The sequence below is a fragment of the Solenopsis invicta genome, chromosome 7 (assembly GCF_016802725.1).
Source record: "Solenopsis invicta isolate M01_SB chromosome 7, UNIL_Sinv_3.0, whole genome shotgun sequence".
Classification (NCBI taxonomy): Eukaryota; Metazoa; Arthropoda; class Insecta; order Hymenoptera; family Formicidae; genus Solenopsis; species Solenopsis invicta.
The window spans coordinates 11406367-11428666 of NC_052670.1; the positions used below are offsets into that span (position 1 = coordinate 11406367).

The 22300-nt window shown below is 32.4% G+C and overlaps 1 protein-coding gene across 1 annotated transcript; it reads left to right on the plus strand.

The window, feature by feature from the left end:
* The first annotated feature begins 4012 nt into the window (after positions 1-4012).
* On the plus strand, positions 4013-22294 carry LOC105202408 (myophilin). The gene is made up of 4 exons (XM_011170911.3): positions 4013-4240; positions 19919-20055; positions 20135-20339; positions 20938-22294. Exons 1-4 carry the CDS (start codon positions 4187-4189, stop codon positions 21106-21108), a joined length of 567 nt encoding a protein of 188 aa, XP_011169213.1. The 5' UTR covers positions 4013-4186; the 3' UTR covers positions 21109-22294.
* Positions 22295-22300: the final 6 nt, after the last annotated feature.

Consider the following 22300-nt stretch of genomic DNA (forward strand, 5'->3'; position numbering starts at 1 on the left):
GAACAAATAAGAATTATTCCATCTTCGGCAGTGAAAAACAAAATTTTCTGTCGAAGCTGTATCTCAGGACACGTACGTACACCCTCAGCAAGCGATTGAAGTTCCAATGCAAGCAATTGAGTCATCGATACGTGACATACGTATCAATGCGCGTAAACAGAAATTTAGTGCATACTGTCCGAAGGCCGATCGTAATTGATTTCAAATATGACATATGTATGTTCAATATCGAGCCAAATGCGACCAAGCATAATAGTTACATTCATATTATCAAATGCTCTAAATATAGACGAAAGTATCGCATGCACTCTTTATATTGAAAGAATTGTTAAATTTAAATTTATTTAAAAAATTAAGATGGCGGCAAAATTTCTAATAACTAAAATACAATAAATAATGATAGGGCTAATGGAAAGCGCAGTAAACGGTGGACAAATTATTTATAATTTTTTAGTAGTTTATAAGGATGAAATAAGCCTTGAACTTGTCTATTCTTTCGTATTGCATTCAGAATTCACTTTTATATTTCTCTTAGAATGCCGTTTGATTACGCTCTGCGCACGACACAAAAGACACTCTAGAGAACACGGGTCTTAACTGTGTATAAAGAAAATTTCTGTACCTCTTTTATAAATATTACGCAATTTCATATTTAAAATATTATTTTTTAAATAATTATAAAAATATTATTTTCATATTTTCATATTTTCACAAATTTCGTTCATAAGAAATATTTTGTAGGAGTGAACATTCTGATGCTAAGATATTCGTTGAAAGTTGTGAGAATAAGATTTTTAATCTACGAGAAATGTGAAAATAATATTTTTACAATTACAGTAAAACTAATATTTTAAATAAGAAAGTACGTAACATTTATAAACGAGGTACAGACAATTTCTTTATATAAAGTTAAGACCTGTGTTTTCTAGAATTTCTTTTATGTTGTGCGTAGAACGCAATTAAACGGTACATTTTAAGCGAAATATGAATAAAAGACGCAAGGATATATGGTATATGATATCGGAAAGTAAACCCAGATTTCTCTGGTTGGTTTTGCCACGTACACACAGGAGGAAGTTGTTATTAAGTAAATTCCGAGCATTCCTTTCGGTACGGCGCTGCTTTTCTCACGGAGCACCGAGCGTCCTTAGAAGCTGGTAGAAATGCAAATAGACCAGAACGCGGTCGTAAAATGTGCAGGAGTTAGCAAGCATAACGTGCAATCTTTGAGAGGAAACAAAAAGGGTAAGTACACATCCCGTCTCGAGTTCTGCTCGCAAATTTCGCAAAGATTTAAACGACAAATGTCAATTTATCTGAAAAATCCAATCTACAAATTACTTCTTAAAATCTGAAGTATCGCCAGTATCGTGAAATTATTCATAACAAAAATAAATTTGTATTTACAATAATTTCAGAATAAATGTCTGACATATTCTTTTCGAACTGAAAAAGAATCTTTTAATATCTCTTTTTGCAACTTGTCGATTATTTTGCGTCATAGATGTTTCTAACATATGCGATTCATTTTTCTTCGTTATGACGCACCTGATAAGTAGTTTACTGAATTTATATTGGCTAATTTTTTCCGTCCTATAATACAAACTCAGCCTACATGAATCGCCAGCGTGATACCAGTTTCGTTTACAGAACGAGTTTCCGTCGCGGAGCAGCAACAATGAGGACCCGGTGAAGGCATACGGAGAAACCTATATCCATCGAAGGTTCCATGACCCAGCGGGCACTTTTTTTGCTCCATGTAGGAAGCCTGCACGAGGCCTCGGAGAAGGTCGTTCGTTCTTCGGCGATTGTGGCTGTGGCCGAAGGAGACACGCGCGGAAAGTTCGGCGAAATCGAGGCCACCAAAATTTAAATAAAAACCACATTTCGCAGACAAATTTTTTTACTTTACTTCTTAAAATAAAATCTCGTAAAGTCCTCAGTTAAAAAAATGATAATTTAAAGTTAATAAATATCAAAATAGAATTCCTGAAAAAAAAAACAAGAGAAAGATACAAGTAAAAAATATTACATTTTGAAACAGGAACATCTCAATATTGTAGTGTTTAAATACTTTGTTGTTCTTAACTTTATGATTTTTACTAAACAAATGTGCATTTTACTTTTTGTATATTTCTGAATGGAATTATGATAGCCATAAAATTAAATGTGGGTCAGAAATTAATCCAGAGAGATGGAGATTTTGAATTCCCAGACGGTATCGGACTAATTCCAAGAATTCCCGACCCTGACGTCATCTCCAGCTTACAACTAGCTGTGGAAAGAAATGCGAAAGACGATGTGAATTTTTGGTTAGATGTAATGCAGTGAAATTTCTGAGCTGCATCGGGAACGCAAGTGTTTTTTTTTTCTCTGTGTTTAAAGTATTTATCTGCACGCCAACTTATCATGTGCTTTATGACAAAGAATTCGAGATATTTAAAAAAAATAAAATATGCGAAACATACAGCAACTTTGACGCAAACAACAACTCTATTTTTCTATTTTAATTTAAGGGAGTATCTTTAATTTAAAGGAGTTTTTTTTTTTAATTGATTAATATTTTTTTGATATTTTTGAATAGTTTGAATCTTAAGAGAAAGAGCAGATTAACTGTAAAAGACTTGCAAAAATTTTATAAACATATAAACTGGTTGCAAAATTTTTAACGTGTCTTTTTCGAAATAGCATTTTTCAAAACTGTTATCTAATTTTAATCTGATTGATTCAAAAAATTTTTAGGAAATGTATGCATTCATATTGTTTTTCTCTCGCTCAATTTACAATAAAGTGAGTTTTCTAGTAAGAAAGGTTAAAAAAAAATTCAAAATTTTACTATTTTTACAAAAATCAATTTTTTAACCCAACTAAAAGTCATAGTGTAAATAGAATGAAAACTACACTTACATAGATCAAGAATTTCTTTTACTTTTATTTCGTATAAGTTATGCATTATTTTTTAATTATTTTTTAATAGTAACAGTAAGTCGATATTTTTTTACACGCTTATACAGATTTTAAAATAATTGCAATCACAGCAAAATACCGATCTGCAAAAAACATTACTATTTTGATATACATTTAATTGCTATTACAAAAATTCATAGGAGAAAGTAGCTGAATGCGTACCGGTCTGCTAAAAAGTACCTATTTAATATTTTACATTATTATTTCATATAAGCAACATTTAGTGACACAAATAAAAAGTAAATAAGAAATAAGTAATATGTAAACAAAAATTTAACAAATTTTATTTTGTTTTGTAAATGCAACATTTTAGAAAATCAGGTACATCTGATGTAAATTTTTCATCAAATTATATAGCTTATAATAATGTAATTATGCAATTTTATTTCAAATTATTATATTTTCATAAAAGAAGGCTTTTGTTGTAGAATATTTTATATTCATTGTATATACAAATTTACAATTATTATAAAAATTAAATCAATATTTTTATAAACTTTATCAAGAGAGAAGTAACAAATACAACAGAGAACACATAAAGAAAAAAAGAATTGCTGAATTTTGAATGCGAACCCGATTCGCTGAGCGATTGTCCATGTTTTACAGATTTTCACAAATTTATAACTCAAAAACAAAGCCGCGTGTTGATAAATGTCGTGCCACGTATATATTTTTTTACCTCAAGAATCATTAAATAAATTAGCATCGAAAAACTCAATAAACGCTTCTGGGATTCCCCTTGCAAGTTTCCAAATCTATAGCTTTCATACATTTTTCCTAAAAAAAAAAAATTGCTAAAAAAGAGTACAAAAATGATACTAAAAGTGAGAATATTCTTTTAAAGATTGGTGCAAATTAATGGAAACGTCGCGAAAGGAGTCGGGAGCTCGCACTCCTTTTCTCCTCCAGGAATTCGCTCGTAGTCTGACGTCATCTCCGTCGGCGGTTTGGAGAACGGAGGTCACGTGTCGCGGACGCGCCGCCGGAGACGAAAGCTCAATACTTCGGCGCGGCCAATCGTCGGGCGCGCCGCGGGAACTCCAGCGGAACGTGTTGTTGCCGTCGTCGTCGTCGCCGTCTCGTCGCCGGCTCCCGCCAGTCGAGTCGCGTCCGCCGAGGTGTGAACGTGGTTTCTTTGTCGTGATCGTTTCATCGATTGATCCTCCGCGATCTGCGCCACCCGCCCGAGCGCTACCCTTACCTCGAGGCGAATAAGAAAATGGCTTGCAACAGAGCTGCCAAATCCGGATTTGCCGCGGAGGCGCAAAGAAAGGTGAGAAACCTCCGGTCCATCTACGCGCGGTCGCTGGCATTCCTGCCACCCTGACCTAGTCAACAGCCACCCTCTGTTTACCCCCTCACGTTCCCTTCCCGCCACTTTTGACGTGGAATTCGTGGACTCGACCTATCGAGGGTGCATTTCCGCGCAAGCGCCGTTCACCAAACTGGTGAACGCGCGTCTATGAATGGTATCGCCTGACCGGGGTAGCTTGGGTAAATGCGACGTTAGATCATCCCCTGGACCAAGTTAAATTATCATTGTAAAATTTTTGTTAAAAGTGACAGGCTACGTCCTTGGTGGCTATCGTTGAATTAATCATCGTTGCGCTAGTCGTTGACTACGTTAAATCCTTACTGATATGATACTTGTTCTCACTGACCTATTTCGAGCAGGATGAGAGGTCGAGTGGTGATTTTGGGATGGCAAAGGATAGTCGAAGGAATATGAGATACGTCAAGGAACCATTTGTATTGATTGTCACTAAAAATTTGTTATGCTTTAATGTCAAGTAAATGTAGCAATATATTAAATTGTGATAATCATTTTCTTTTTATCATTTTATGATATTAAACAATGGAATAATAATAATGTTCATATCTTGATAATTTAAGCAATCAAATCATTACGTTTATCGAAATAAAATCAAGCGCTGGAAGATATTTCGACTTCTTGGCTGTGAAATATTAAATCCTATATACTTTTTCTGTACAGTATTTCGTGCTTTATTTTTCACAGCTGTTTTTAACACATAACCGGAGATCAATAATATCAGCTCGTTTTGTTGACCTAACATTATTGATCGGTTACAAGTTCGGATTTTGTATTTAAAGAATCGTACATTTTGTATCGTGATATTATAGCTTAAAATTGACAAAGTTTTTTTACCATAGAATTTGTGATTGTGTTTTTTTTTCTTTCGCTGTTTACACTTATTATTCGTAATTTATTTTTCCTAATTTTCTGATCTACATTAAACCCACTTTACACGATCTATAATTTGCGACAGAATTCTATTTATAATTTTATATATCTAATTATAGATGAGAAAAAATTGTTGTATTATACGAACCATAATTTAATTTAAAATTATATATAAAATATTTATAGAAATATAGATTGTTTCTTTTTTGATATTGTTGAGTTAATATAAAATGTGACATGTTTCGAATTTTGTCATAAATTATAGATCATCTAAAATAGACTTAATAAATAAAGTTTTGTGCTATTTGAGTTTTCTTTAATGAAAAATAGGTGATTGCAGGCTAGTTTCTGCATAAAACGTCCAGTGAATAATGAGTTTAAAAGCTGAAAATATCGTTCTTAACTCTGCAAGTCTACTTCGTGCTGTTTTATAATTATAATTTTCTTATTGAATATATAATTACTGCAAAAAGATTACAGAGCTTCGTGCTTCTCCACGTGCTTCGTATTTATGTTATCTAACTATGCATCGATAAATAAATGATGTAAACTACACGAAAAATATACTAAAGAATATTTAAATTATTTCGGAATATAGACAATTATCTTTTATTGCGTCCAATCTTAATTATCTTAATAATTCTGGTTAGCTTCTACACTAAGAAAAATATTTCATCATATATTGTTCAACTAAATATTGAGTTGATTTAATTAGCTTTTAATCAAATGGAATTTTTTAATTAAATTTAAAAAATTAAATTTTTTAATCAGATTAAATTAAGTTTTTTAATTTAATTAAAAAATTTTAATGAGTGATATAAATGAGCTGTTTTTATGCAACTAAATAATTTTTTGATTGATGTAATGTTATCACTTTAATGTTTTAATCGAAAACGTATTGGATTAAATATTTTAGTTTTCCAACAGATTTTTTGTCAGTGCAACGTAATTTTTTTTTTTTTTTTTTTATTTCGATCGCGTGCAGTTTTACGCGTCGCATATTTTCCGAGTCTCGTTACGTAAATGAGAAATAGGAAACGCAACAGTTGGCAAAAATTCGCGACATAGTATCCAGCCTGGCGAACCTTTGTGTTAAGCTCCAAGCGGGCGTGTCGTTTATCTCGCAGCTGTGTTTAAACGCGTGCTTTACATTCGCCCGGTTTCACGATTCCGAGACGAAGCGATTCTCGCCAGTCATAAGTCACTTTATAACGCAAACCCATGCAGGTACCTAAATCGTGTCCATTCAAATGTCCGATAAATGGTCTCTATTCGAGTGCAATACATGGCACGAAGCGAGGTTTTTAGAAAGACAATCGACGATAAAGTCCTCCCCGAGAGAAATCGTCGTGAATTAACTGAGAGGGCGAACGTGTCGCAATTTCGAAAGTTTATTACACCGCCACGAGAGATAACTGTTGCGATATAAACAATAATTTTGAGAAGTTTGATAAGACTCAGAAAAATGCAATCTTTTCAACATATGGTTATATGAGAATATGTCACGTATATTTTTTATTTAATCGAGATATCTCAGACGCGAAAAACGTATTCGAAATATCTCGCAGTCAGTTTCGCAGAAATATTATATAACCTGCTGAACTCACAGAAAACTATTCACCATTTTATAAACGTTCCCTTAAGAGTGTAGAAGCAGCTGACGTAAATTTCTTACAATGCATTCGACACGTGAATAATCGCGATAAGTAATCGCATACGATTTCGATGCTAATGTCTCACCGGACTAAATTAAGATCGGGGATAGCGAAAATGACAAGCACAATACCAGAATGTGATTTTATTCGAAGGAGTTGTTTCGATACTCGTTCGATATCTCGACATTTCCAATGACAAATAATCAATTCAATCGAAGTCGGATATTTCTGCAATGAGGACGTTAATTAATTTAATGGCTAAAAGTTACAAGTTTCGTTAATACGCATACGCTGCCATTAAAAAAAAAGAAAACTATGTTTGCACGTGTATATATTTCAGAAATGCGTGTTCCTATCTCGTGTTCCTATCTCATTCCGGATTGCAAAATCGATTATCCTTTTCTCATCTCAAATATCCCGCGGAGTGCAGCGATGCACGCGTTTCGTAAGCGGCAACAGCTGCTAGGCGGTCGTTTCTTTTGAGGGGAATTAAAATGAGATCCAGTTGCCGAAGAAGGGAGCGTCCCTCGCGAAACCCGCTGGCCATGGTACACTTCTTCGGCCTGAGTCCCTTCCCTCTCTTCGGTGCCTCCTCGAGCATTTTTTGTGCACGATATCGCATTTGAAATTGCACTATTCCTCAACGAGATCCGATAGGTCTCGTCTTTCTTCGCGCGTGACTAATGTTCGACTGCCTTACCTCTCAGCCCTCGACAGACGTTGCAAAAAATTCGTGTGAATTAATTTAGAAGCATTAATTTTGCAACGTTGCAACAGCGCAAAATTTATTCCATAACTGATTCTCACGGAAAACTGGAGAGTATTATTTAATAAATTAATAACTTAAATATTACATCAATTTCGTGAAAGTAATTTTGAAAAAAAACATTAATTACGAATATATGAAATTGCGTTAAATAAATAAATCTTTCTCGTCAAAAGAATTATTTATTTAATGCAATTGTATATATTTGTAATTATTGTTTTTTTTTCAAAGTTATATTAAAAAATTAATGTAATTTTTATTGTAGATTAAATATTCTTTATTCATAGACTAAATATTCAATGATGATAAACAAAAATATTTCTATGTATAACAATTTTTTATCGGTAATTTCTTCAGGGTGAATTAATTTTCGAATACTTTTGTATTGAATATTTTAAATATTGGAGGATTATAAGCACATAAGTACAATCTTTCGCGAGAAAAGTAGAAGTTTTAGCATTTTACAATCAAGGATAGAAACCGAATGTTATCGCATGTATGGTTAGAGAATTATTTTATCAGTTGTTTTCCTTCCTTCGAGCTGCAATTTCCTGAATCCCATTGTGAAATTGATAAACTCATGAATTTATCGCAACGTTTACGCTATTCTTATCTTACTAATAGAATACGAGTATTTCATTCAGGATACAGATATAGCAAACATTCGTAACAAAATTATGTATAAAATAAATTTTGAGAATTGTGTTGACTTCCTCGATAAAGCAGTGACATAATTTTTATAAAATACGTTTCTTTTTCTTTTGTAATGGAAAAATGAACAATCTTTAATACATTACAAAACAGTCAATGCTAATTAGAAGTTCACTATAATGGTAAACAAATTTGTCTTTTGCATTTTAACGGAAGAGTGAGGAAGTAGTTGAAGCGAGTATATTTTGCGTGTATATTCGGAATACTTGAAGACGCTCGTCGCAAAGTTTGTGGAGAGGCTCTCGCACTCATTACGAACCAAGATATGCTTATCTTCTGCGGAATGCAGTTCGAGCCAGCTCGTTATATTTCACCGGTACGAAATCATTTGTCTCAGAGCGTCGCAACGTATACATTAAGATTAACTGTGACGCTGCGTGTTTTGAACTGCCATGAGAGTCTCGCAAGAAAAGGACATTATTTCATTCTAAATTCGTCACGTTATTGTAATTAGTGTTTCTCTAAAAATCATTAACGTTTAAAATACAATGAATTATGCATTGGATGTTGCAATCTCTTACAATTTTGCTCAGAGCAAGAATTATTAATGCCTAATATAATTTTCAAAGAATCGTAATCTATTCCAATTATGATACGATTAATGAATGTGCGTTAGAATAATTAATTCTCTGTATACATCGTAAGCGAAAAACATTCTATCTGGATGAAAGTTCCTATTGTTAGCAATAGTGAAAGATGATATACTATTAATAGCTGTTACAACTTGAAGTATGTAAAAATAGAGAAAGTATTATAAACGAGTAGGCGCAAATGATAAGGAAATTTATTATGATTAAATGCAGCCTTAATCTAAGGTATATACGGCGACTTCAAGGTAACGTTAGACACGTAATTATCTCTATCAACGCTGTAAATTAAAAGCTCTGAGCCATGACCACTTCCCATAATTGCTAGGGTTCAATGCCTGTCTGCCCGTATCAGCTAACGCGGAGAAATAGATATTTAGATATGATAATGGCTGACGCCGAAGCACATAATGTCACAGGCGTTACGACATCGAGCGAATATTTTCTCGACAGAAACGATCGAATTAAAAAAAAAGTTTCCGTTTATTGACACGAAAGCGAATATTATTGCAGGCGTGACACGGCCTCTGTCAGCACTCTTTGAATATCACAGCTAGTATTACTATCGTGGTCGAGTGGAGCAAACACTTCAGCGCATTCTGCTTTACAATTTTGCATCGTGGACACATACGTCTGTGACTTTATAGTATTGCAAGGCAAATATTGGTAGAAATAAGCGACTAAATAATACATCGATCTTTTTAATATATTATTTATCCCAAAGCGTCATTTTCTATGACTTTTCTATGACTTTTCCTTCATCATTATTCGCAAGAAAAGATATAAAAATATCTTCTGCACTTTACAAATAGATATTTCATGCGATTCGTTTATCTCTTATATGACACACGTACACAATAATTTTCTATTGTTTATTTTGTATATAGTAATCTTCTTCAAAATATAATTTCGCTGCAACTCATCGATGGTGAAGTTCTTTCTACGAATACCATACGATGAATGTGTGTATTATATCCGTACTCTAAAAATAGATATGCTTCATCCCCGAAGAGGATATCTGTATTAACGGCCGGAAGTAGAATAAAGTGGTTTCCGTTCTAGGAGAGAATAATGGGGAACCAGGATTCTTACGTGTGTCTTATTATTCTTACGTATTTCTACGCCGATAGAAAATAAATCATATAATCCGATGACAATGTCGTGTTTCATACAAAACTAAGTGAAAATTCTAATAAACGTAAAATTAAAATTTTATTAAAATAAAAGAAGTCAAAATGTTTAGCCAAATAATTTGTATAAAAATTTACTGTTGATTATTAATGATTTAAAAATGTTAGTAACACTACATTTCTTGATACTAAAGAAAAGATTAAATAAAAAAAAATTTGGACAATAGATATAAAAAGTTGTATGAAGATATTCTGTGTATACGATGTATTCTACCAAATCGCCTCAATTTCATAATATGATTAGTACATTTTGATACATTATTAATATGTAACACATGTATAAATACTTATAATTATAATGTAATTTTAATACAATACTTAGATTGATATAAGAAATAAAAAAAAATGCTATTTTTTAGTCGAAGCGCGTATGCTTAATAATATTTCCATATCAATTATTAAATGCATTTTGTAATTTTCTATAAACTAATAATTTTAATACCATTCTTTATATATATTTGTAACATAATTATAAGTATATAATTATTTTATAAAAGTGTATATAAATTATATTAAAATATTATATTAAAATATATTAAATATTATAATTATAATTATAAATATATGAGCAACATGTGTGGAATTATTAATTACTCTAGAGATAAAAAGATATAGCTCATTTTCAAAATGTAGCCAATCAAAATGTAACATTAATTTTATCAAGCAAATGAATCATAAATTCACAGAATGCCATAATCGCACTCGACATGTCATTTAGAAGGTATTGCAGCTGACAGATGTATTATCGCATTCGATTCGATACTTCGAAAATGTATTACATGACCAGAATTAGCTAATAAAACGATTATACTTTTACTCTACTCATTCCATTAATTCTCCTCTCTATGCTCTCTCTCTCTCTCTCTCTCTCTCTCTCTCTCTCTCTCTCTCTATATATATATATATATATATATATATATATATATACATTTCATGATTATGAATTTGATTCATATAAAGCAAAATTTTATAAGAATTTTTATTAATTTTCATTAATTATTAGGTACGTAATATAAAACCTTTAACGCCTGAGATATTGCTGATTATTTATTCATAAACATTTTACCTGTAATCTGATTTGAATTTTATTACATGCTCTGCCAAGCTTGCTTAAGAGAATACATAAATACGTGCTTAAGAAAACGTCGTTGGAGGAAGCTCTTAATTACAAAGTTAACTCTGATAGACAGGTTAGAACATTATGGAAACTTACTGTTAGATCGTGGAATTTCTCCTACTGTCCCATGTGGAAAAAACTTTCTCCACATTGTGACTCATTCTAGCATAGCTTCTTTCTTATGTCATACTTCTGCCTGATGACATAAAACCAACGGACAGTTTTAATTATCGATATTTCGCACGTAAACTTTATTGCTAGACGTGTACTTAAGTAAACATTTTCCTTCCAAGTAGATTACTCGACCACTCCCATATGTAGCAACTTTATTTAAACACCGCTCGTTAAGTTCGAACGTTAAAGGAAAAAAAGAGCATTTACGAATTAATTTTAAACGTAACAAACATGATGAAATTGAAACTCTTAAGGACACGACAAAAAATCTAAAGTAGAATTCCCAAATATTAGCTTGTATTATTTCTTGGCATTATTTAAAGATATCGTGTATTAAAAAGAAAATTTAAAAATTTTAGTTATTTAAATAAATTAAAAAAATACTAAAAACTTTAATACTAAAATTTTTTTATCAAAATTTATTATACTACAAAAATTTTAATTATTGAAATGTGTCTTTAAAAAATACCAAAGAAGGACAGTTCCTGTTGACAAGTGAAGTAGAAGAAAAAAGAGAAATCACAGAAGTTTTGAAGAGCCTTTTAAAAATATAAATAGATATTGCACAAATATTAAAGATATGGAAATAATTTGCAGGAATAAAATCCGGATAACTAGTTGCGTCACATAATCGATATTATTATATTCCTTTAGATAGCTCCGTTGTATTGATTTCCAATGCAAAAAGTGCCAATGGATAAAACAGCCGGATATCCTTAATGCATTCTCGAGTCCTTGAAAAAAGCTTTTCTGTTACATAAACTCACTTAAAGCGACTCCATGAATAACTTGGCTACATGATATTGTTGATTGTAATGAAATTGTGAATAAACTATCAAGAGTACCGGATGACCGAGTTTTGAAGATCTCGCTATGACCTTGGGAGGAAGCCCTCCATTTCAACCTTGCATCCTTTTCAATTAATGGCTATGGGTTCCCATGATTCTTTTCAAAAATTCGTACATTCAAAATAGAATCAAACGCGAAAATGATCCTTGTAATGAGAAATAGATTTTATATATTCATATTTTATGTTTATAATTATTAATTAAACAAATTAAATATATATTACACATCATACTTTAATTAAAATATAATACGTTTAATATATATTTATATACTTTAATTTATATTATATTTGAACAAAAATATATATTGAGAATTAAAAAGACGTTAAATAAAAATTATAAAATGCGCGAACGCTTTTTGCTGCCTTGAATTCTGACCCTCGTTCGTCTTCCTATTACTCATTCATACAAGTGAGAATGCAATTTCTTTATAACGTGCAAAATCTCCGCGGGATCGTGTTCACGGATGAATTTAAAGATGACGTTATTCTCTGTTTCGCCATGATGAATATCCCAATATGTATTCAAGTTCTTAAATGACCGGACTGTATAGAAACTTGTGTACACACACTCACACATTCTGACGTACGTCGAGTCAATAATACATCGACAGTTAACTAATCGAGTCAGTTTCCCGTGACTCGGTACCAAATTGTAATACGATTGAATTATATAATTGCATATAAATAAGTCAGACCATATTAATGTACTAATAGCGTGACTGGTATTCCATAATTCATAGATATGAAGTCAAATGTATATACACATCGAATGCCTGTTGCATATCCTAGTAGAAATCACAATGGATTAATGAGGTAAGCTTCGTCTTGGTTGAAAGTTCTTTACTTTAAACAAGAAACAATTAACTGGCATTTAGCAGGGAATTATGAAATATCTCACGTATTAAATCTATTCAATCTGATAAATAATTATTAATTAACTCTGACGAAAAAATTCGAATTATTTTGAAACGTGTAAATTATTGGAGTGGAACAAAAGTTCTCGCGTAGCGTTTTTTAAGTTAAATATTTAGACATTTGTAGATTATTCAAACACATATTTATTTATTCAAACACATATGTGCCACTAACTTTTATTTCAACTCAAAATATTATAAATTAATAAGGGCTGAAACATTTTTCTCATAAAATAGCGCAACAAATTGTGCTTTTTGATTAATAAGAAGAGACATTTGCATGTATTTATGCTCCTTTTTATTATATTAAGACGTACTATACACAAACCTAGAATGTCAGCATATTGCGCAATCGGTTCAAATTAGGAATTATTTTAATAATTTTAATTTAATTGGCTAATTACATTTTATCATGCATCTATATGAACTCGAAAATAATCTGAGAATTAATAAAAAGAAATTACAATCAATTTATAAAAAAAAAAAATTTAGAAATATTCAGTTTCTATTTTAAAGTAACAGAAAAATAGATCTTTTTGATAGTGGCAAGTTGATTAGCACTTCCTTTTACTATATTCCATATACGAGCCGCAATATTTTCTGAAACTGGCCATTCTCTTCGCGCTTAGAGGTCCTTATACGGCCAAGAGCAACCGGACAACCTTCGTCCGCAACTGTACATTTAAAAAGTGCGTACGTACAGATAAGCCGCGTAAGGATTATGCAATTGATCGACCTTACAAAATGGGTCAACAATTTTGCCGTAATGCGTATACATGTCGCATTGATTCACGATAAATTCGTCGTAACGAGCCTGTGTACCTTTTAAGGATAGGATATCGCGAGCCCTTTCTTTAGAAACACAGTCTTTTTCGGTTGAAATACACTTCATTAACATGGAAATCAGTAAAACGCAAGTTGCGACCGGAATTCTTGAAGGCTCAAAGTACGAAAAAAAATATATTATGTAAATAATTTAACATGATAATTTAGCTGGCACTTTTTCTCTTGGTTGCAACTGCAAGACGTTTCGACATTGAGCCTTTTTGTTATCGAACATCTGGCAAGATTACGATCAACCTATTTGGATAAATAAAACGACTCGGTTCAGCGCGACAATTCGTTCAATCTGGCCTGCGTTTCATTGACGACAGCAGGCTTCTGACCTAATTCCTGCGACCGTGAACGTGCGAGCATGTCATTACACAACGTCAATGTCGTCGCTGTAGAGGCACATGGCAAAAACACGTGGTAATTTTTTAATTGCGAGCACTCCACGCTCTTATTGTGTTAACAGTGTAGTTAGAAAAGGCGAAGCGCGCACATTAATTCTCCTAAATGGACTCCACTGTAACAGCTTTAAAAAAAACTCTCAACTTATTCTATAAAGATGCGATAATATAAATTTTGTTGGAGCAGTTTAATTAAAGATTTAATTAAAATTCAACTAAATATAAAAAAAACAGGTCATTTTAATTAGAATATTACCTTCTGCTCAAAAAGTAGTTGGAATTGATTAAATAAAGCGGTCGAACTGAAATCAAAATTTCTTTTTGTCGCTAAATCGTACTCGACTTTCATGTGCGGAGTTTCGATGTAATGTATTAATTAGTTTGTTTATGGTAGCTTGTTTAAGTTAGTCGATTTTCAAAATATTTCAAAAAATTTATAAGTAAATTTAATAAATAATTTGTGTAAAAAATATGACAAACTATAAGAAACTAAATGATAACTGGAACATTCGGATAAGGAATTGGAACGCATTTCAAGTTGAACCATAATCGACTCAAGCAAATTGTTTGAACTGTTTTTTCAATTTTGGTTCAACTGCTTCGTTTAAATACAGACAATTCCGAGTACATTTAGAGCAGAAGTTGTTAGATTACTTATAATTAATGATATATATTTTTTTTTCTTTTACTTTAATTCTTTGAAATGCAATAAATGTCAAATGCGCATTTGCGTTTACATGTATTTACAATAAAATAACAAATTAAATGTTTGCGAAAATATTGCATTAGAATTAATATCTGATAAGAATTATTGAGTTGATTATTTCTCTAAGGAATTAAACTGCAATTTGCATCGGTAGTTATCAGTGACGATAATAACATGAGATTTATGAAGATCGAAATTGTCGATTCATGGACTCTAATAATCCATACGTAAAAGTACTTAAACCACTTACGTACGATAATCAAAAAAGAATCATCTTGATAAATCAACCGATGCCTCACTCCCATTTCACATGAAAAAAGTTCTAATCTGCGCAATCACAATGCAAGGTATAATCTTGATAAATCCTGCTATTCTTACTAATCATAATGCCCGTTGTTCGGCTGCAACACATGATTTCACATCGTGCAGTTCTTCGTAATTGATAATTGATAATTGATCGTACCGAATATTTTTAGTTTAAGAAAACCGTACATTTCTTCCATATAAAGTCGCAATCAACCGTTGTAATTTTTAAATATTGAAATATGCAACGCAATACGATGGATAAAAAAAAGCCGTTTTTCGGAAAGTCGAAAAGATTTTCTTTCACATGTGCGTGACCAATTTTGATTAATTTTCTAATAAGAATAGATTCGATGCGACGCAGCATAAATTTCCTCTGCAGCTTTAGGATACGTTTAAATTTCGTGACAACGCACCTTTGTGATGCTACCACGCGGGTAACCGTCGCACAACTTCTAAGGGGACCCTCCACGCCCTTCGTGCTTTAGGGGGCCTGTTTAGAGTGCTCAGGATCGTACGGTATGCCGAGGAGGCATCTGTATAGCTTCGTGTCACAACCTTCCTCCATGCGTCTCGGTATAAGGGCTACGACATAGTTCCTCTCTCTTTCTCTCTTTCTCTGTCACGAACCCGATACGAAATAACCATTGCTTCTGATTACGTTGAGTCAAATTATTTGTACAACGCTTTCTACGAGATAAAAACTCGTCATAGAATTAGACCAGTCGGCGTTTTAAAAACTACACGATATTCTTGTTTGCGTTTCTAAAGTTTTACCTGCATCCTCCAGTTTCTGGTGTGTAATCATGAACATATAGCTTTCTCCAAAAGTTCTTCTGATACATTGTAATAAGTCATACTAATCAATGCTTGGAAATTAGGAAAAAAAGGAGGTAAAAAATTTGTAACGGAATATTGGAATCAATAGCTTGAAAAAAATCGTTTAAACAATATATATATTACCGTTTTCTTTTTTAATTTAAACAAATTTTATATACTGCCCGCTGACTTGATTTATTACAGCGCACGTAGATTTACTATAGCATACTGATTATTCTTACAAGCTTCATAGCCTTGGTATCGATAAGATAGACAGTTATCCGATGATATCATATATGTGCAGAGAATTGTCAATATGCGAATTTAGAATTCCGAATATTACTTTCCTATATCGAATCTATATTTTATTATCTCCACTGATAAAAACAATTTCAGAATGACGACACAATTTCAGAAAAAAATTATTGCATTAAAAGAGCGGATTTCTTTATCAATGAAATATTTACAGCCTGTCATTAAGGATTACAGACTTAATGTGTGTATATCTTATTAATCGATCTACTTAATAATATTCGTCGCATTATAGCAGTAAACAATGCCATAAAATGTTTTTAGCGATGATGAAATATTTAATTACGTAAAGTTAGGCGGTGACTTCGACACAACATCGACCATCGTTATCGTCGCTTCGCGGCGTGCGAGAAAAAGCGCGCGGTCCAAAGTGTCACGCCTTTCGCGCACATACTAAAAGCCCTCGCTTGTCACTCTCTTTTCACGTTAATGAAATTATCGTGCGCTTACTTAATGTCTAAATATAGAAGCGATCACGTTCCACATTGTAGCCGGTATCGCGACGAGTATTCTTTAAAAGAAAGCGCTCCGATAATCGTCGAGGAATGTGCAATTATGCGGGACGCATACAATAGTAAACGCCTGCAGACTTTAACTAATCGCATATAAAGCGTTTTCTTTTTTTTTCTTTTTGTAAAATTAAAGTTACAAATAAAATTACAAATAAAGATCCTTATTTTCAATAATTGTAAAAATTAACGCCTGGATCGAAAAACGTTTGGCTATTCCGTAAAATATTTATAATTTGCATCATTTATATATTTTATATATAATACAAAACATTTTTAAAAGTGTTAAATTTAACTGGAACAATTTTTTTCAAGTCCATATTATATAAAATACAATGTAATAAATTTGTTAAATATATTTATTAGATATTTAATATTGTATAGTGTCCTTATTTTTTTCTCTTTTCTGAGAAGCCGCGAATGGAATTGTTGAAATGATTTATAATGATTAACATAGATATAAGAAAGTTTCGAACGAACAAGTTCAAGAGAGAAGGTTTTACAGTAATTTATGACCTTAATGCAAGCCTCAGACAAAAGATATTTAGCTTCATACTGCGAAACATTTATGCTTTTTAAATAAGTATTACGAACCACTTAGAAATCTTAAATATAATAGAAAGAATTGTTTCAATAAGTGGATATTACATAACACACAATTATGTAAGACTTAAATTTACTAGGTGTATTAGATACTCAACTTATGCAGTATCTTTCCTCGCTTCTTTGAAAAGCCGTTGGCGAAACTGTGAAATCGTTAAATGACTTAACATGTACGTATAAGGAAGAATTTCGAACGGGCAAGTTGAATGCCAATTAATTCGCTGGCAATCCGGATGACGTCTTAGGTGAAAGTAAACGAACATGAGGATACCATGCACAAGATTCGTGTCACGACATTGTCCACGGCATTTGCCGACTTCGTGATCTGTATACGGTATGGCGCGGCGCGGCGTTCGATGCGCCGCAAAAGCATCTAGTATCGACAACATGGCTGTAAATTGTACGATACATCTATATTTTTCTTTGAAAGAAATACAAAATAAATTTAAACAAGCGCAGCAAAAACGCACGCAATTCATGGATCTAGCTGTCACTATCTATATAGCACGGCATAACAAAAACATTGCAAAATATTGCTACGATGTTTCAACGTTGCAGCAACAATAAAATGTCCGATTCAGAAATACGTAATGTTGCGGCGACGTTAATACAATATTATACATGTTGCTGAAATATTACAGCAATATTTTGCAACGGCTTTGCAATGCTGTGCTACATGGGTAATTATTTTTCGTAAAATACCAAGAGCCATTTACGTGAAGTTATACATGTTATACAATTTAAATAATTTGCGAGCAGTATAATCCGTCAAAAAAAAGAAAAAAATGCTTGAAATATGTCCCTTTGTAAGGATACATCTAGAATGTTACATGAATTTATGCTCTTTAGGGGCGACAGTGTTTTCAGAAGAAACACGTTCGCGCCGCAAAAATAGTTTTGGGCTGGCATCGAATCACTTCACAGTGACGCATCCAAAATCTGAAACTGCATCCGCTATAAAAACATTTTTGCGCGGATACCAGCCGCCAGGCAAACTGGACAGTATATTATTATAATTGAACGTGTATGAAACGCGCCCACCACAATGCAGAATAAAGCCGCAAGTCATCCTACACACATCATTAATCCATCTACTTGATTCTAAAATTATCAAAATAACTAATAAACTGAATTATAAGCGACTGCATCCAAAAGCTACCTAAGAATTAAATTTTGAAATTACAGATAAGTGAATTTTTCTTTTCTCTTTAATTATGTGTGCGACTGGATTTCAATATCATTTTCACAAAATATGAAATTGGAGTGTCACAAATTCAGATTTAGAAAAGAGAAGAGCAAACTTTTTTTGAAGAATTGACTAGGAACTTATAGATTAGATAAAGAGAACATACTGGCGTGATAGAACACCCTTTACATGATTAGGTCTCTTGAAGTACATCACGATCCGAGGCACCGTATGTCTAACGGAATATGCATACTGCAGGAAGATGATGAATACCGACGGTCCATGCTTGGAAACCTCTCCTTTTTAGGCAATCATGCATGTAAGCGGATAATCGTTCGCCAGGATAGAAATACGTTGAGCCACCCTTTTTATATAGAAAATTCGATTTCATTTAAATTAAAATTTAATGACTAATTCTCTTGAAAATTTTTCTTCCAATATATAAAAATAAGTGTTATAATTTAAAAAAATATATGTTACTTAAAATTCTATTAATACTGAAGTTTACCTGTTTCTACTATTTAATTAAATTTTAAATATACTACGTATGTATCTCTGAAAAAAGGAGTGAAAAGCGAAAGTAATTTCATTGATTTAATTATTTATATATTGTTTTAAAAATCAAGGGAAACCATAGAAAATATTTTATGTACTTATAAATTTGAAAAAAAAAATTGTAAATTAATCATTTTGACTGTTTTGGTAATTCTGGCGTTATACACATGATGCGAATGATTTCTACCTTTCTGTAATATAAAAATTATGCTTCCAATAATAAAAATTAAAATGTATGAAAACCACTGCGCATTTTCGTTCATCTTTTTGCAATTGTCCTTTACATTCCTTAAAATAAAATAATATCTGTATATACGGGAAAAGATCGAAAGAACAACGAGCTGCGGATTAAGGTCAATGACTCCGGTAATGCCCTTGTCACAATCCCTACAGGATGCATTACTTGTTACTTATGGAACATCGCATAATTAATAACCGGCTCTTCGCATAATACCAAAGCACTGTGACACCGTCCCGTCCCATAACCGAGAATTCGAAAGCACCTGCGTTACCACGCTTTCACTTTTAAGAAGATAACACATAAATTTCTCCGTTACAGATCAATAGCAAGTACAGCGAGGAACTCGCGCAGGAATGTCTGGAATGGATCAAGACGATCACCGGCGAAAATATAAACACCAGCGGTGACATGGACAACTTCTACGAGACCCTGAAAGATGGCATCTTGCTTTGCAAGTACTTGAAGAAATCTAAAAACCGCGAAACGTCGGAATAAGAAAATCACCGATCTAATCGCATTTCGGTTTTTCGCCAGGCTAGTGAATGACATCAAGGAGAACTCAGTGAAGAAAATTAACAAGACATCGCTGGCCTTCAAGTGCATGGAGAATATAAACGCCTTTCTCGAGGCTGCGAAGTCATTAGGTGTTCCACCGCAAGAGACCTTCCAGACTGTAGACCTCTGGGAAAGACAGAATCTAAATTCCGTTGTTATTTGCTTACAATCTCTCGGGAGGAAGGTACGATTCCGTTTTGCAAACGCGGATATATTGGGTAGATGAAATTTTGACGTACAGTAATTTCTTTCTCTACTATTCTACTTTCTTACGTCAAACATTTTTCTGTAACAAAAGATAAAAATCTTTCGAATTTTAAAACTAATAACATATGACAGAAATTTGCTATTTACTCAGTTAGCAGAAACTTTAATTTAATTTCTGATTTAAAAAAACTTGATCTGTCGTATTTTGTATCAAATATTAAAAAAAAAATTATAAGAATAAAATATAATCAAATTCTCTTCAAACTCAACCAATGCATTATATGTATATAATTTCATTTAAGAAACTTTTTCTATACATTTTAATCATTCTCAGTCATAAAGCGTTATGTCCGTAACGTAGAAAGATCTCAATTTTCTGATATGAATATTCATTATCTCTATCTGTCGTTGTTAGATTTACATCTCAAATGGATTTGTTATCAGTATTTATATACTGGTATCGTTCCTTGCTCTTATCATGCGTTTTAACACACTTAAAATTGTATTGTACTTTTTCATTTATAATGCTTCGAAAATATCGATTTGGATATTCCGTAAGACTTATTTTTTTACAGGCGGGTAATTACGGCAAACCGAGCATCGGTCCTAAAGAAGCGGATAAGAATGTACGTAATTTTTCGGAGGAACAGCTTAGGGCCGGACAGGGTGTGATAAGTCTACAATACGGCAGCAATAAAGGCGCTAATCAAAGTGGCATCAGTTTTGGAAACACCAGACACATGTAAAACATCTGCATTCATACTGACAGTGAGAGGCAAAATCCTCTGTTCTCACTTCTCTTTTTTTTCCCGCAACAAGTACTCCTTTAGACGTAGCGTATCACATAATGGATGTTAACGAGGTCCAAAATGAAGATATATTAAACATTAAACGATATGTACGATATCCTCGCCGCAATAGAGGATGAGAGAAGAAACAGATATAAGATATTTCAAACAAAAAAAGTGATACAAGATAACTTAAGGAAAGAAAAGCGATTTAATCCTTGGAGGATTTTTCAGATTATACAGCATTTTTTTATTATAATTCTAATATCATCAATTGTATCATTTCCTCTTTTTAAATAATGTTTAGAAAAAGAATAAGCTAAGTTTTGACAATCAATCAACTCAAATCAAGATTTAAAAAAGGTAATCTGGTGAGTTTTGCAAATTTTTACCAGATGCATCAAAGGGTTAAATCGTATTTGTTATAATACAAACTGTTTAACTTAATTTTTGTTATCACTTTTACTTCAAATCTGTCGCGTAATAGAATCGATATCAAGTTATACTTATGCGAGTATATAGAGTATATAGGGTGAGCGCTCCGAAAAGTAGATAATATTTTATATTCCGTTTCATGATTCTATGACAATTCAGAGTGAATCTTTTTTACGTATAATATACATACGTTATTAGTATGTATCTATATAGCTCTACTTCACGACTTACAATGCGACTGTGTAGTTCTCAGGATGAAAAGTACACAAACATTCTTACACAATACAAAGGAACAAAGTATATCGTGTGTTAGCATTAGCTCGGACAGCCACTATAGTTGTTGAATGTTTCAAAGTATATTGTACAACGAAGGGAATCATCGGCTAGTTGCGCCGTTATCATTGCGATTGAACAATTCAAAGTTATAATCTAATTAAAGCATTCTACAAATTTGTGTTGTACGAGAGAGATAATTATATATAATTATGTATTAAGTATTTTGTACAAATATATATTGATTAGAAAAAAAAAATAATTTGTCATAATATGCTGATGATATGAGTTAATAAATAATACATCGATAAGTGATTTTTATATTAAATGTTACTTATGATGAAGTATGATTGTATATGTTACACTCAAATTTTTTTTTACCCTGTAAGTTGGATCGATTGATCTTCTTTTTGGAATATATTTAATATACCTCAGGCTTTTC

What these genes read in the sequence shown, in the direction of transcription:
- LOC105202408 (XM_011170911.3), top strand. Translation starts at nt 4,187, where the DNA reads ATGGCTTGCAACAGAGCTGCCAAATCCGGATTTGCCGCGGAGGCGCAA. An exon ending in CCGCGGAGGCGCAAAGAAAG is followed by an intron (nt 4,241 to 19,918) that starts GTGAGAAACCTC and finishes TCTCCGTTACAG; the next exon opens with ATCAATAGCAAGTACAGCGA. An exon ending in GATGGCATCTTGCTTTGCAA is followed by an intron (nt 20,056 to 20,134) that starts GTACTTGAAGAA and finishes GTTTTTCGCCAG; the next exon opens with GCTAGTGAATGACATCAAGG.